The sequence below is a fragment of the Nyctereutes procyonoides genome, unplaced genomic scaffold (genome assembly GCF_905146905.1).
Source record: "Nyctereutes procyonoides isolate TBG_1078 unplaced genomic scaffold, NYPRO_anot_genome, whole genome shotgun sequence".
Lineage (NCBI taxonomy): Eukaryota > Metazoa > Chordata > Mammalia > Carnivora > Canidae > Nyctereutes > Nyctereutes procyonoides.
In genome coordinates this window covers 45,010,695-45,023,570 of record NW_026575131.1, presented here as the reverse complement: position 1 = coordinate 45,023,570, position 12,876 = coordinate 45,010,695, and the positions used below count along the sequence as shown (strand labels likewise).

Here is a 12,876-nt window from a genome sequence, read left to right as displayed (position 1 = left end):
GGGGGTCTGTTCTGCTGGCCCAAGCCCAAGCCGGACACAAGGTGCCAGCTGCATGAGTAGCCTGCTGCTCTGTGCCCTGGCCTTGGTCTCTGGCCCTCTCTAGCTGATGTCTGAGACTCAGGTGCCCAATGGGAGCCCCGTGTTCTAGGATGCCTGAGTCCACTCTCCCAACAAATCCTTATGAAGTGTTCGCCGGATGTCCCCTTCCCAAATGCCCACCTCCCCGTTTCCCAAACTCCAACCTCAGGGCACTGTGTCCGGGCTCCTGAAGAACCCCTTTGCTTCCTTCAGAAGACTAAGCTTGGTCTCCTCTGCATCTGTTTCTTGGCATCTGGAGGGTCTCCGTTTCTGAATCTTTCCCCCCTCTCTCAACAAAGGCCCAAAATGTTGGTGGAGAAGGGTTGATTCCTGCTACAACGTGGATGAACCTCAAAACCCTCATGCTGCGTGAAAACAGCCAGACACAACAGCCCACGTGCTGTTTGATCCTAGGTACCTGAAGAGTCCGGAATAGGCGAATTCAAAGAGACAGAGAGATGAGTGGGTGCCAGGGGCTGGGAGATGGAGATTGGGGAGTCACTGCCTTGGGGGTGATGAGAATGTTCGGGAACTAGACAGAGGTGATGGTTGCAGACTATAGCAAGTGTTCTCAATGCCATTGAACTGTAGATTTTTAAAATTGTTTATGGTTTATTTTACGTTCAGCGATTTTCTTTCTTTCTTTCTTTCTTTTTTTTTAAATGATAGTCACAGAGAGAGAGAGAGAGAGAGAGAGAGAGAGGCAGAGACACAGGCAGAGGGAGAAGCAGGCCCCATGCACCGGGAGCCTGACATGGGATTCGATCCCGGGTCTCCAGGATCGCGCCCTGGGCCAAAGGCTGGTGCTAAACCACTGCGCCACCCAGGGATCCTCGGCGATTTTCACCTCAAACAAAAGTGTTCATGGAACACGGAGGGGTGGGCGGGGGGGACTGAGGAACATGGCCAGGGTCTCTCCTGGAAGAGCATCTGGGGACTGAGGCCCAGGTGGGCTGGAAGGAAGCCCATTCTCAGAGGAGCCCTGTCCCCAGGGGCAGCTGGGCCAGTCAGGGTCAGGCGCCTGGGAGGCCATGAGGTCAGAGCCATGGGAACAAAGAGGCAGTGTCCCAGGCCTGGCACAGTGGGGACGGGGACCCCGTGACCCCGCACAGAGCAGCCTTCACGGGCAGCAGGGCCCAAGCCAGGCCAGGGGGCGGGGTGGGCTGCAGAGCTGATGTGGAGGGGCAGAGACAGAGAGAGACAGAGACAGATTGAGAGAAACATAAAGAAAGATGGAAGAGATTGGTTGGAGATAGGGCCAAATCCCTGGCCTCCTCATGATGATCGCGAGGCCCCCTACCCCAGGGGATACCATCTATGTGCCCCATTTCACAGAAGGAGAAATTGAGCCCCGAGGTGCCCAGACCACTGGAGTCCCCTGCTGCACATGAAGAGACAGATTCAGACAAAACCCCCAACCCCACCCTGGTGAGCCTGAGCTTTGCTTGGGAGTAAGCCTCATGCCCCAGGGCTGCCCCTCCACCCAGGTTGGCCCTTCCAGGCCTCAGCTACCCCATCTGCAAAACGGGCTGTCTCGAGGATAAAGGAGGGCTGGCTCCTGCCAGATAATGCCCCTCAGACAGCCGATATAATTAATCATTGTTTGGGGGACCCCCAGTGGCCTCTACTCTTGTCGCAGCTCTCTCCCGGCCCCCAGAGTCAGAGCAGCCACTGGGAAGACTTTGAGCGGGGGAGGGAAGTGGAGGCGGGGGCCCAGCTGGACACAGATGCCCCCGGCTCCTTGGTGTCACGGCTGGGTGCGGGGAGGGGCAGAGGCTGGGAGTGTCCCAAGGGAGAGTTGGGAGGGATGCCCAGAGAAGGGGGCTCTGGCACTGCGTGTATAGATTGAAAGAGCATTCCTGGCAGAGGACACAGCAAAGGCTTAAAAGTTCAGGGACGTGCTTTGGGGAGCATCAAGATGAACATGGCAGGTCCGAGACTCCACAGGAGACATGAAGGTGGTGAGGCAGATGGGGACCTCAAGGGCCAGGCTAAAGGGCTGGGCTTTCTCCCAAGTGCACTGGGGAACCGTAGCAGGTGTGTGAGCAAGACTCCAGCCCAACGTGGGGTGATGTTTCTATCCTGATCAAAGTCGCGGTCCGAAGCTCGCCCCAAGGTTCACTCCATTTCACCTTCCCCTTCACTACGCTTCACCTTCCCTTTGCCAAATCTGCACACCCACCTGCCTCAGCCTGCCTGCCTCCTACTCCAGGAAGCCCTTAGGGTGCCCTTATGGGCTCCTCCCCGCTGCTGCCCCAGAAACACAGCAGGGATACGCCCCTAGGGCAGCCCTACTTTCAGATGCCTCACTAGCTGCGGGGAAGGGGGGGCAGGAAGGACGGCTTAAAAGGGGCCCCCGGAAATGGAAATGGAAATCGTGACAGGAATGACCACAGAATTTCCCCCACCCTCCTCGGCTTCCGTTTTTTCCGTTTTCTCCCATCGTGAGTGACCTGCAGTGGGAGGAGTGGCCACTGAGACCCTAATTCCCCCAGAGGGCATCTAAGGAGAATGTTGAAGGTTAAGTAGGAGTTAGTTTGCAGGCAGAAAATCTGTTAGTTTGTTTATCAAACACATTTGTAGGCATCATTCGCCAATAAGAATATTTTTCATTCATTCAACCAAGGACTTTCTGATGCCTCCAGAAGATCATCTGAGGATGTTTTAAAGAATACACAGGACGGGCGCCTGGGTGGCTCAGTTGGTTGAGCATCTGACTCTTTATTTTGTCTAGGTGTTGATCTTGGGGTGATGGGATCGAGTCCTGCGAGGGGTTCTGCGGTCACCAGCACAGTCTTCTTGTCTGTTCCGCTCACTGCTCACTCTCTCTCTTTCAAATAAATAAATAAATAAATAAATAAATAAATAAATAAATAATACATAAAATATTTAAAAATAATAATAATAATACACAGTAGGTGGGGGTGCCTGGGTGGCTCACTTGGCAGTGGTTAAGTGTCCAACTCAGGTCTTGATCTCAGGGTGGTGAGTTGAAGTTCTGTGTTAAAAAAAATACACAGAAGTTTATAAAAAAAACAAACTCTCACTCCCAGATGCCCTTTAGAGACATTTGAGGAGGGTTTTGATGGATGTGTAGAAGTTCACAGGGAAAAACTTATTCAGTCAATAAGTGTTCTCTGATGCTTCTCAAGAAAATTTGAAGTGAGTTATGAAGGATGCATAGGTGTTCGCTAAGGGGAAATTTCACTCATTGACTCATTCATTCATACAGTCAGTCAGTCAGTAAATATCCCCTGTTGCCCATTGAAGGTGTCATCTTGGAAGTTCTATGTAGGATTTCTCCAGATGGAGCAAGAGCATTTGATACCTCTCTGGTGGCTCTCCCTCCAGCAGCTCCCCATCTGCCTGGTCCAACCACCTCTGTCTGGTACAGGGAACCTATATTTCCCCAGGATTCTAGCCAAAGTCTCCAAGGAAGACTGAGTGGCTGAGCTTGAGTTACCTGTCCTCCATGAGCCAATCACAGTGGCTGAGGTGGATGAAAGTCTCTAGGTCACATGTCCATCTCAGCTTGGACTCAAAGAGAATTTTTAGGCAGAACAAACCACAAATAGAGCCATTGGGCACTACAAGGCGTGAGCTTCTCGTCACTTGAGGTAGGCAAGCTACAGCCTGAAGTCCATTTAGTGAAGGGTTGCCAGATAGAACACACCCAATTAAATTAGAATTAGCATGTCTATTTACTAAGATTGCATGGGACATTGTACTGAAAAAGTATTCATTGTTTATCTGGAACTAAATTTAACTGGGTGGATGTACTAATTTTCTAGGGCAGCCGTTAACAAAGAGGCTGAGCGGCTTCAATAAGTGATTTATTTCCTGGGGCACCTGAGGGGCTCCGTCGGTTAAGCCTCTGCCTTTAGCTCAGGTCATGATCTCAGGGTCCTGGGATCGAGCCCCACATCGGGCTTCCTGATGAGCAGGGAGCCTGCTTCTCCCTCTCCCTCTGCCTGCTGCTCCCTGCTGCTTGTGCTCTCTCATTTTCTCTCTGTCAAATAAATAAATAAAATCAAAGAAAGAAAGAAAGAAAGAAAGAAAGAAAGAAAGAAAGAAAGAAAGAAAGAAAGAAAGAAAGTAATTAATTTACTTTTTTACACTTCTGGATGCTAGAAGTCCAAGAACAAGATTTTGGCAGGTTTGGTTTCTTCTGGGGTTTTTCTCCCTGGCTTGCAGATGGCATCTTCCCAAATGTCCACATGACCTTTCCTCTGTGCACATCTGTGTCCTTTTATTTATTTATTTTTTAAATATTTTATTTATTTATTCATGAGAGACAGGTAGAGAGAGAGAGGCAGAGATACAGGCAGAGGGAGAAGCAGGCTCCATGCAGGGAGCCCGACATGAGACTCGATCCCAGGTCTTCAGTATCACACCCTGGGCTGAAGGAACGTGCTAAACCACTGAGCCACCCAGGCTGCCCTCTGTGTCCTTATAAAGACATCAGTCATATTGGATTAGGATCCACTCAAAATAACCTCATTTTACCTTGATTACCTCTTCAGAGGCCCTATCTCTAGGGCACCTGGGTGACTCAAGTAGTTAAGCATTGCCTTTGGCTCAAGTCATGATCCCAGGGTTGTGGGATGGAGCCCTGCATCAGGCTCCCTGCTCAGTGGGAAGTCTGCTTCTCCCTCTCCCTCTGCCCTTCCTCCTGCTCGTGTTCTCTCTCTCTCTCAAATTAATAAATAAAATGTTTTTTAAAAAATCATAAAGGCCCTATCTCCAAATACAGTCACATTCCGAAGTAATGGTGCTGAGTATTTCAACACACAAGTTTTGGAAGAACACACTACTCAGCCCATAACAGTGGCTGCTTTGGACTGCTCATAACAGTCTGGCAGTTTTTGAAAAAGCTGAATATACAGTTACCATACAACCCAGGAATTGTACTCCTAGGTGTAAACCCAAGAGAATCGAAAGCATATTTCCGCGTAATAACTAGTGCATGAATGTTCATAGCAGCACTATTCACAAGAGCCAAAAAGTGGAAAAACTCAAATATCTATTAACAGATGAGTGGATAAACAAAATGTGGTCCATCCACACAATGGAATATTATTCGTCCATAAAAAAGGAATGAAGTACTGATTCAAACTCTGACATGGAAGAACCTTGAAAACATTGTACCGAGTGCAAGAAGCCAGACACGAAAGGCCGTGTGCTGTATGATTCCATTTACGTGAAATGTCTAGAACTGGCAAATCCATAGACACAAAGCTGACTGATTGTTGCCAGGGGCTGGAGGTGGGGGGGACCGTGAGTGACTGCTCGTGAGTAAAGGTTTTCTTTGAGGGTTGATGAAATGTTTGGGATTAGATAGTGGTGGTGATTACACAACTCTGAGAATATGCTAGAAACCACTGAGTGGTACTCTTTAAAAAGATACATTTTAAATAAATAAATAAATAATAAATAAATATAAAAAGATATACTTTATGGTGTGTGAATTACATGTCAATTTTATTTTATTTTTTAAAAGATTTTATTTATTTATTTGACAGAGAGAGAGATTGGGAAAGCATGAGCAGGAGGAGTGGGAGGCAGAGAAGCAGGCTCCCCACTGAGCAGGGAGCCTGAAGTGGGGCTGCATCCCAGGACCTTGGGATCATAACCTGAGCCAAAGGCAGTTGCTTAACCGACTGAGCCCCCCAGGCACCCTATATGTCAATTTTAAAATGTGGATGAGAAAAACAAGTGTTGTCAGGGCGTCCTTTATTTTTATGTACTCAATCTGGCCATTGTAATTTGGTAGGAGCCTAGAGAACCTCAAAGGTTATTGGGTCCCCCCTGGGGTCTCCTCTCACCTGAGAAGAGACAGTAATATCTAGGTCTAGCAGTGGGGCAGTCAAGGGAAACTGCAGCTGCAGAGACAGTGGGGGTCCCAAGGAAAGAGAGAACATGGATGCTGTCTTGGGATTTGGGGCTTTTATCTGCAAAGTGAGGCTGATCGATTATCACCAGATACCTGTGAAAGGTGGTCCTCACCAAGCACTTAGCCAGGTGCCCAGTTGGCTTGGCAAAATCAGCCATCCTCAAAACAGAAACTGGCAACAACAGCGGCTGCCCATTCTTTTTTTTTTTTTATTTTTTTTAAATTTTGTTTAAAGAGTTTTATTTATTTATGAGAGACACACACAGAGAGAGGCAGATACACAGGCAGAGCGAGAAGCAGGCTCCATGCAGGGAGCCCGACGTGGGACTTGATCCCAGGTCTCCAGGATCAAACCGGGGCCAAAGGCAGTGCTAAACCGCTGGGCTACCCGGGCTTCCCTGCCCATGCTTATAAAGAAAGTTTTATTGGGACCAGGGCTAGGATTAGGGTGAAACAAGTGAGGCAGGGTCCGGCAAGGGCGGAGTCTGATCCTATCTTTACTTGAAATTTTGATGTTTAGTTCATCACACATTTTTTGCATTTGTTTAGAATCTTTTTAAAAAAGATTTTATTTATTTATTTGACGGAGAGCGAGAGTGAGTGCACAAGTAGGCAGAGAGGCAGGCAGAGGGAGAGGGAGAAGCAGGCTCCCCACTGAGCAGGGAGGTCAAGGTGGAGCTCCATCCAAGACCCTGGGATCAGGACCTGAGCTGAAGGCAGACGCTTAACCAACGGAACCACCCAGGCGCACCACCTTAATTTAGATTCTTTAAGTTATGGTATTAAAATCTTGTGTATCTTAATTACTGGTATTAGTGGGTCCTCTTAAATGTTGCAGGGAACGGAGTGCCCCATTCACTTCACCCTAGAACCAGCCTTGTTGTGTGCCCTGGGCACATTAATGAACTTCTATGGGCCTCAGTTTCTTCATCTGCAAAATGGGGACGATAATGTTCCCTTACTTCTGGGTGGATTCATTGAAAACAAAAAAAAAATGTTTTCATCTTGGCTGTGGGGGGCGGGTAGGGTGGGGCTGGGAAGGGCTGTCCGGAGATCCAACGACGGAGGCGGGGCCCTTCGAGGAGGGCTCCGCGGGGGGCGGGGCTAGGCCACGTCAGCTGACCGGCCTGACCAATGGCGCGGGGTGGCGGGGCTTGGCAGGTTGGGGCGGGGCCGGGGGCGGGCCGGGCGGTGCGGACTAGCGGGCCATGGACGAGCCGAGCCTCCTGCGGCGCCGAGGGCTCCAGGTGAGGCCCCTGCGTGGGCGGGCGGAGGGCACAGCGCAGTGGACCTGGCCTGGGAGCCGGGGGCGGGGCTTCGGTGTCTGGAGAAACTGAGGCGGAAGGCGGGGCGCGCGCTCCGATCGCTCCCTCTGCCCACCCGCTTCTCAAAGTGCTTCTTGCCGGGTGGGAAGGGGATATGCCCCGTTTGACAGATGGGGAAACTGAGGCACCAGGCGCTACGGTGGGAGAAAGGGAGTGAGGGCTGCCCCCCTTCCCACCAGCTGTTCTAATAATAATGCAAGCAACAGCAGCCTTTGCGCGCTCACCATATGTTCATCCCTGTATTAATCTCTTTACTAGTGATACATTACTATTAATTAATGTGTATTATTGCCAGTCTCGTGCCTTTGCTGCGCCACCGCGCCCCAGCCTCAGATCACCCCTAAGGGGAGCCGGGGAGGTCGGGGCTGTCCAGGCGCCCGTTTGTCAAACGAGGAAACTGAGGCTGGGGTCTGGAAGAGTCACAAACTCGAGGTGGGCCGACAGGGATTCAATCCAGCGGCCTTAAATAGCTCTCTATTGCACAGAACACTGCCAACTGCCTGCGGGGGTGGAGGGGGAGGGTGGGAGCCACTTTTGCTTCTCTGGACCTCAGTTTCCCCATTTGCCATAAAGGCTTTCCTTCTCTGCCCTTTGGCCTGGGATTGTGTTTGGGAGGCTGCGTTACCAGGAGGTAAGAACATAGATGTCAGAGTTTGAACCCACTCGGGGGCCATGTGACTCCGGTGGGCCACTTCTTTGACCTTTCTGGGCCTCTGTGCAAAGGGAATTAAGGTGATCGAACCAAACCCTCTGGGGCTTAGACCACACCCTTAAGAAGCTGCCAGGTTGCCGATCCGGGAACCGGAGATTCATCATTTACACAACGAACATTTATTGAGTGCCTGCTGTGTGCCCGGCAGCGGAGAGGCAGCGGGGTGTTCACCTCTGAAACCGCTCCCCCAGATCTCCCAGCGTGTTGGGAGCATCAGTGACCCCAGGGAGCGGTCAGCTGCAGTGTGGGACGCTCAGGCATACTTGGAAAAGGCGCCCGAACCAAGCGTTGCTGGGTGGCCTTGGAGCAGAGGAAGCAGCCGCGGGTGGCGGCGCAGGTGGCGGTGGGTGTACGGGGAAATAGAAGAGTCCGAAGGAGGCTAAAACCTGGACTGGGCGGCGGGAGGGGTTTGGTCAGGGAGAGCAAGGGCAGAGCTGCGAGGCAGAAACACTCCCACCCCCTCCAGGTGTGGTGGGGGAGGGGATCCGCGAGGGGGAAGTCCGAGGCCAGAGGCAGGAGTGAGGGGTCTGGGTGTAGAGGAGGGGGCGGTGAGCAGTGGGGTGTTGTGGGGGGACAGGCCCCGCCTGGAGCCCCAGTTAGATTCAAGCCCCGCCCGCGGCCTCTTAAAATAGAGAAACTGCCATCGGGTAGGCGAATGGGGGCGCTGCTGACGTCAGGAAGTGGGGGCCTGTTCCGTGGGGAGGAGGTATCCCTACCCTGATGACGAGTCCCATGCTACAAAAGGGGAAACTGAGGCTCAGAGAAACGTAGCCACTGTTCAGGTGTCACAGCATGTAGGTGAGGTAGGCAGCATTTGAACCTAGGCAGGTCTGGCTCCCCCTCCAGACCAGCCCTGCACTAGCAGGTCTTCCTCCATGGAGACAGAGGGACAAGGGAGTGCCCAGATGGGTGAGGGATTTCTGGGTGGAGGGCACAGCCTGTGCCAAGGCTCAGAAGCATGTAACTCTGTGTGTTGTATGGGGAAACTAGAAGCTAGAAGCTATTTCTCAGCACTAGAACTGGGGGCGAGAGGGGACTGTCTGCTTCAAGGGATTCCAGCACCAAAATTTTAAAGAGGTTAGACTTTCCCCCTAGGGTGATGGGGAGCTATGGAAAGTCCTGGAGCTAGAGAAGACACACCAGACCTGAGGGCTTTGAAAGACTCCTCTGGAGCCTGTGTGGGGCAAAGAGGGAGCCAGAAGCCAGGGAGGGAGGGGCCTGGAGTGAACTACCAAGTAGGAGACAATGAAAAAATATTTTTTAAAGATTTTATTTATTTATTCATGAGAGACACACACACAGAGAGAGAGAGAGAGAGAGGCAGAGACATAGGCAGAGGGAGAAGCAGGCTCCCGGAGGGAGTCTGATGCGGGACTCGATCCCAGGATCCCCAGATCATGACCTGAGCCAAAGGCAGACCCTCAACCACTGAGGCACCAAGGTGTCCCTAAGGTATAGTTTATTTATTTAAGAGAGAGAGCATATGCCAGGAGGTGGAACAGAGGGAGAGGTACAAGCAGACTCTGAACCAGAGAGCAGAGCCCACCCACGGGACTCCATCCCAGGACCCTGAGATTGTGACCTGAGCTGCAAGAGTCAGTCAACCGACCAAGCCACTCAGGTGCCCCAGACAATGAAAATAATTTTCAAAAAATATTTTGTTTATTTATTCATGAGAGGGCAGCCCAGGTGGTTCAGCGGTTTAGCGCCACCTTCAGCCCAGGGCCTGATCCTGGAGACCTGGGATCGAGTCCCACATCCGGCTCCCTGCATGGAGCCTGCTTCTCCTTATGCCTGTGTCTCTGCCTCTCTCTCTGTGTGTGTGTCTCTCATGAATAAATAAATAAAATCTTTTTTTAAAAAATAAAATAAAATATTTTGTTTATTTATTCATGAGAGACACACACACAGAGAGGCAGAGACATAGACAGAGAGAGAAGCAGACTCCATGCAGGGAGCCTGATGTGGGACTTGATCCGGGACTCCAGGACTCCAGGATCACGCCCTGAGTTGAAGGCAGATGCTCAACCGCTGAGCCACCCAGGCGTCCCAGTGAAAATAATACTTAAAAATAAAAAGATTAGTATAAATAACAGCTGACGTTAACCGGCACCTACAGATGCAAAGCACTGTACATGCATTTAATTCTCCTAAAAGCGCAAGATCAGTGCTATTATTAGCCTCCTTTTTCAGAGGGAGAAACTGAGGTTCAGAGTGGGAGAGTAAGAGATTTGGAATTCTAGCCAGTCTGGCTCCTGTGGGTACCTGGTGGTGGGAGGGCCTTGGTTTGAGGTATTAACTATACAGTCCCCTTAATGGCCCAGGAGCTCCCCCAGCCAATCAGGTGGCAGCCTGCTGGTCAGAGCCAATCAGATACTCTGGAGGCTGACTTGCCAAAGGTCTAAGAGTCAATTCATAAAAACCTGAGGAAAGGTGGGGTGAAGGGAGGGGGGTTCCTGTCAGTTACTGACTGATGGGGCAGGCAATAGCTGGTGGGAATGCTGGCCAACCTGCTTGTGGCAACGTAAGACGCTGGGAGGTGGTCAACAGGACCTGGTCTGGCCCTACCACCACCAGTCTGCATTCTGTCAAGGGAAGAGCTGGCAACTGGGCCTTACTGGTTTGGGTTAAGCTCAGTCTTTTTTTTTTTTTTTTTTTTCATTTATTTATTCATGAGGGACAGAGAGAGAGGCAGAGACATAGGCAGAGCCACTCAGGTGCCCCTGGCAGGCCCTCAACCACTGAGCTGCCCAGACATCCCTAAGCTCAGTCTTCCATGCAGTGCTTGCAGGTGCCAGTTAAAGCGGGCTGTTATTGCTAGAACTACTATTCTTCTTATTATTTTTTAAGATTTTATTTATTTATTCATGAGAGATGCAGATAGAGAGAGGCACAGACACAGGCAGAGGGAGAAGCAGGCTCTGTGCAGGGAGCCTGACACAGGACTTGATCCCAGGTCTCCGGGATCATTCCATGGGCTGAAGGTGGTGTTAAACCACTGAGCCATCCGGGCTGCCCTATTCTTATTATTTTATCATTATTTTTATCATCTCCCACCTGAACCCTTGCTTCACAAAGGGTAGAATTTTAAAACACCAGATCCCCAAATCTAGGGGCAGTAGAGGTGGCCAGAGCTTGTAACTGAACTTTGTCTCTGCTGCTGCTGAAGAGGTTCCCCGGAAGGTCCATCCTGCCTCCTTGTAGCGCAGTTCCACTTATTCTGCTCCTCCCCAAAGCCCTCAGGCGGGTGCTATGTGGTCCCTGCTGACTTTTCTCCCTTCACTGCAGCTGCCAACTTCCCCCAGGGCTTGGTGCCAACTGGGCTGAGTCCCACTTCCACCCTATAGATTCTCACTAGCCGGGGGAGGGGGGGCAGGAAGTCTCTTGTCGTTCCCCACCCCCCTGCTGCCTGCTCCAGCCTCTTCTCTCCCTCTGGGTACCCCCTAATGCCTCCAGTATGTAGGTGTCCACGCCCTGCTCTGTCTTCTCCAGATTGGGGGTTCCTCAGGATGGAGCTGAGGCTTCTGGCTGGGAGGCAGCTCGCCCAGCCCAGCCAAGAACAGAAGAGGATGCCGTAAATATTATCTTTAAAGGGCAATTCCAAGGGATCGGGCCCCCACCTACCCCAGTCTACGCAGGAGTCACTCCTTGGGGAACAGCCTGCAAAGAGGGGGCTGAGGGCGGAAGCAGATGGCTCTGGGAGCAGAGGGTCCGGGGGCGGTGCCGGGAGAGTTCCATGCGGTCCTAGCTTTCCATCCAGCCTTTGCCGAGAGCTGCCGACCTTCCCTCGCTTCTCTCTGCCACTTCACATCTTTCTGTATTTTGGAAGCAAATTAAAATTTGTGGTTCCACTGGTGGTTATTATTAACTTCACAAAATCATTGTCTTGGCTCTGATTTATTGAAGCCTCTCCGCCGGCGCTAGGCGCTAGGTCCTTAGCTTGCTACTTGATTCCTCCTGGGACCCTGTGTCACCTGGAGGCTTCCCAGATGAAGAAACTGAGGCACAGAGGTGCGGGATTGTTTGGCAGGGGTCACACAGCTCAGATGAGGGGGAGCTTGACTGGGAACCCAGGACTGCCTGGGGCTTTGGAAGGAGATGGCTGGGGTGGGAGGAGGGGTTGCAGCAAGTAGCCCCGGGGTCAGATGCCAGCTCCTCACTGTTTTCACAGGTTAGAGAGGGGAAAGCTGGCATATGATCTCAAAACAATTGGAGGGGGCAGAAGGAGGCCTTAATTGTCGTGGTGGCTCCTGGGACTATAATGATCAATTGCCCTGAATGATAGGGAGCTTTCGATCCCCAGAAGCATTCATTCAGGGAGACAGAAACATCTCAGATGGCAGGTCAGCCTCTTCCCACCTTGAACAGCTCGGTTTTGTTTTGTGGGTTCAAAGTAGCTGGGGTCAGGCCTCTGAGTGACACCTCAATCCCCCAGACCTGCCCTTTCCCCTGTTGGGGGACCCAGTCAACCTCTCCCAGCCCCGTCCTGCGCAGGGCAGCTTCCGGCCCCCTTGAATTGGCTGCGGAGGTTGATGACGTCAATCGTTGCCATGGTGAACGCCCCGCTCTGGATGTGGGCAGCCCAGAGCCCACCTAGGTAAAAATAGTCATGTGTCCTCGACTGGAAGGCCCTGGTGTGTGTGTGTTGGGGGGGGGGGATGTCCAGAGACCTGGATTCCCCACCCTCTCTCTGCCAAGAGACATGGGCAGCTGGCTCCCCTCTGTGCCTCAGTTTCCCTGCCTGTAAAATGGCTCCTGCTCCTGGTCTGTTGTAGGTGGCTCAGTAAATGTAAAATCTATCAGATATTATGGTAGTCTGCCCAGGCCCTTGGTGAGCTCAACAACAACACCACAACACACAACAGCGA

At 51.6% G+C, this 12,876-nt stretch overlaps 1 protein-coding gene across 1 annotated transcript in view; it reads left to right on the top strand.

The window, feature by feature from the left end:
• Positions 1 to 7,166: 7,166 nt before the first annotated feature.
• Positions 7,167 to 12,876, top strand: part of MAST3 (microtubule associated serine/threonine kinase 3) — a 39,234-nt gene continuing 33,524 nt past the window's right edge. The window contains exon 1 of the mRNA XM_055344020.1: positions 7,167 to 7,218. Within this exon, the coding sequence (XP_055199995.1) occupies positions 7,180 to 7,218 (39 nt within the window). The 5' untranslated portion in view covers positions 7,167 to 7,179. The remainder of the gene's footprint in view (positions 7,219 to 12,876) is intronic.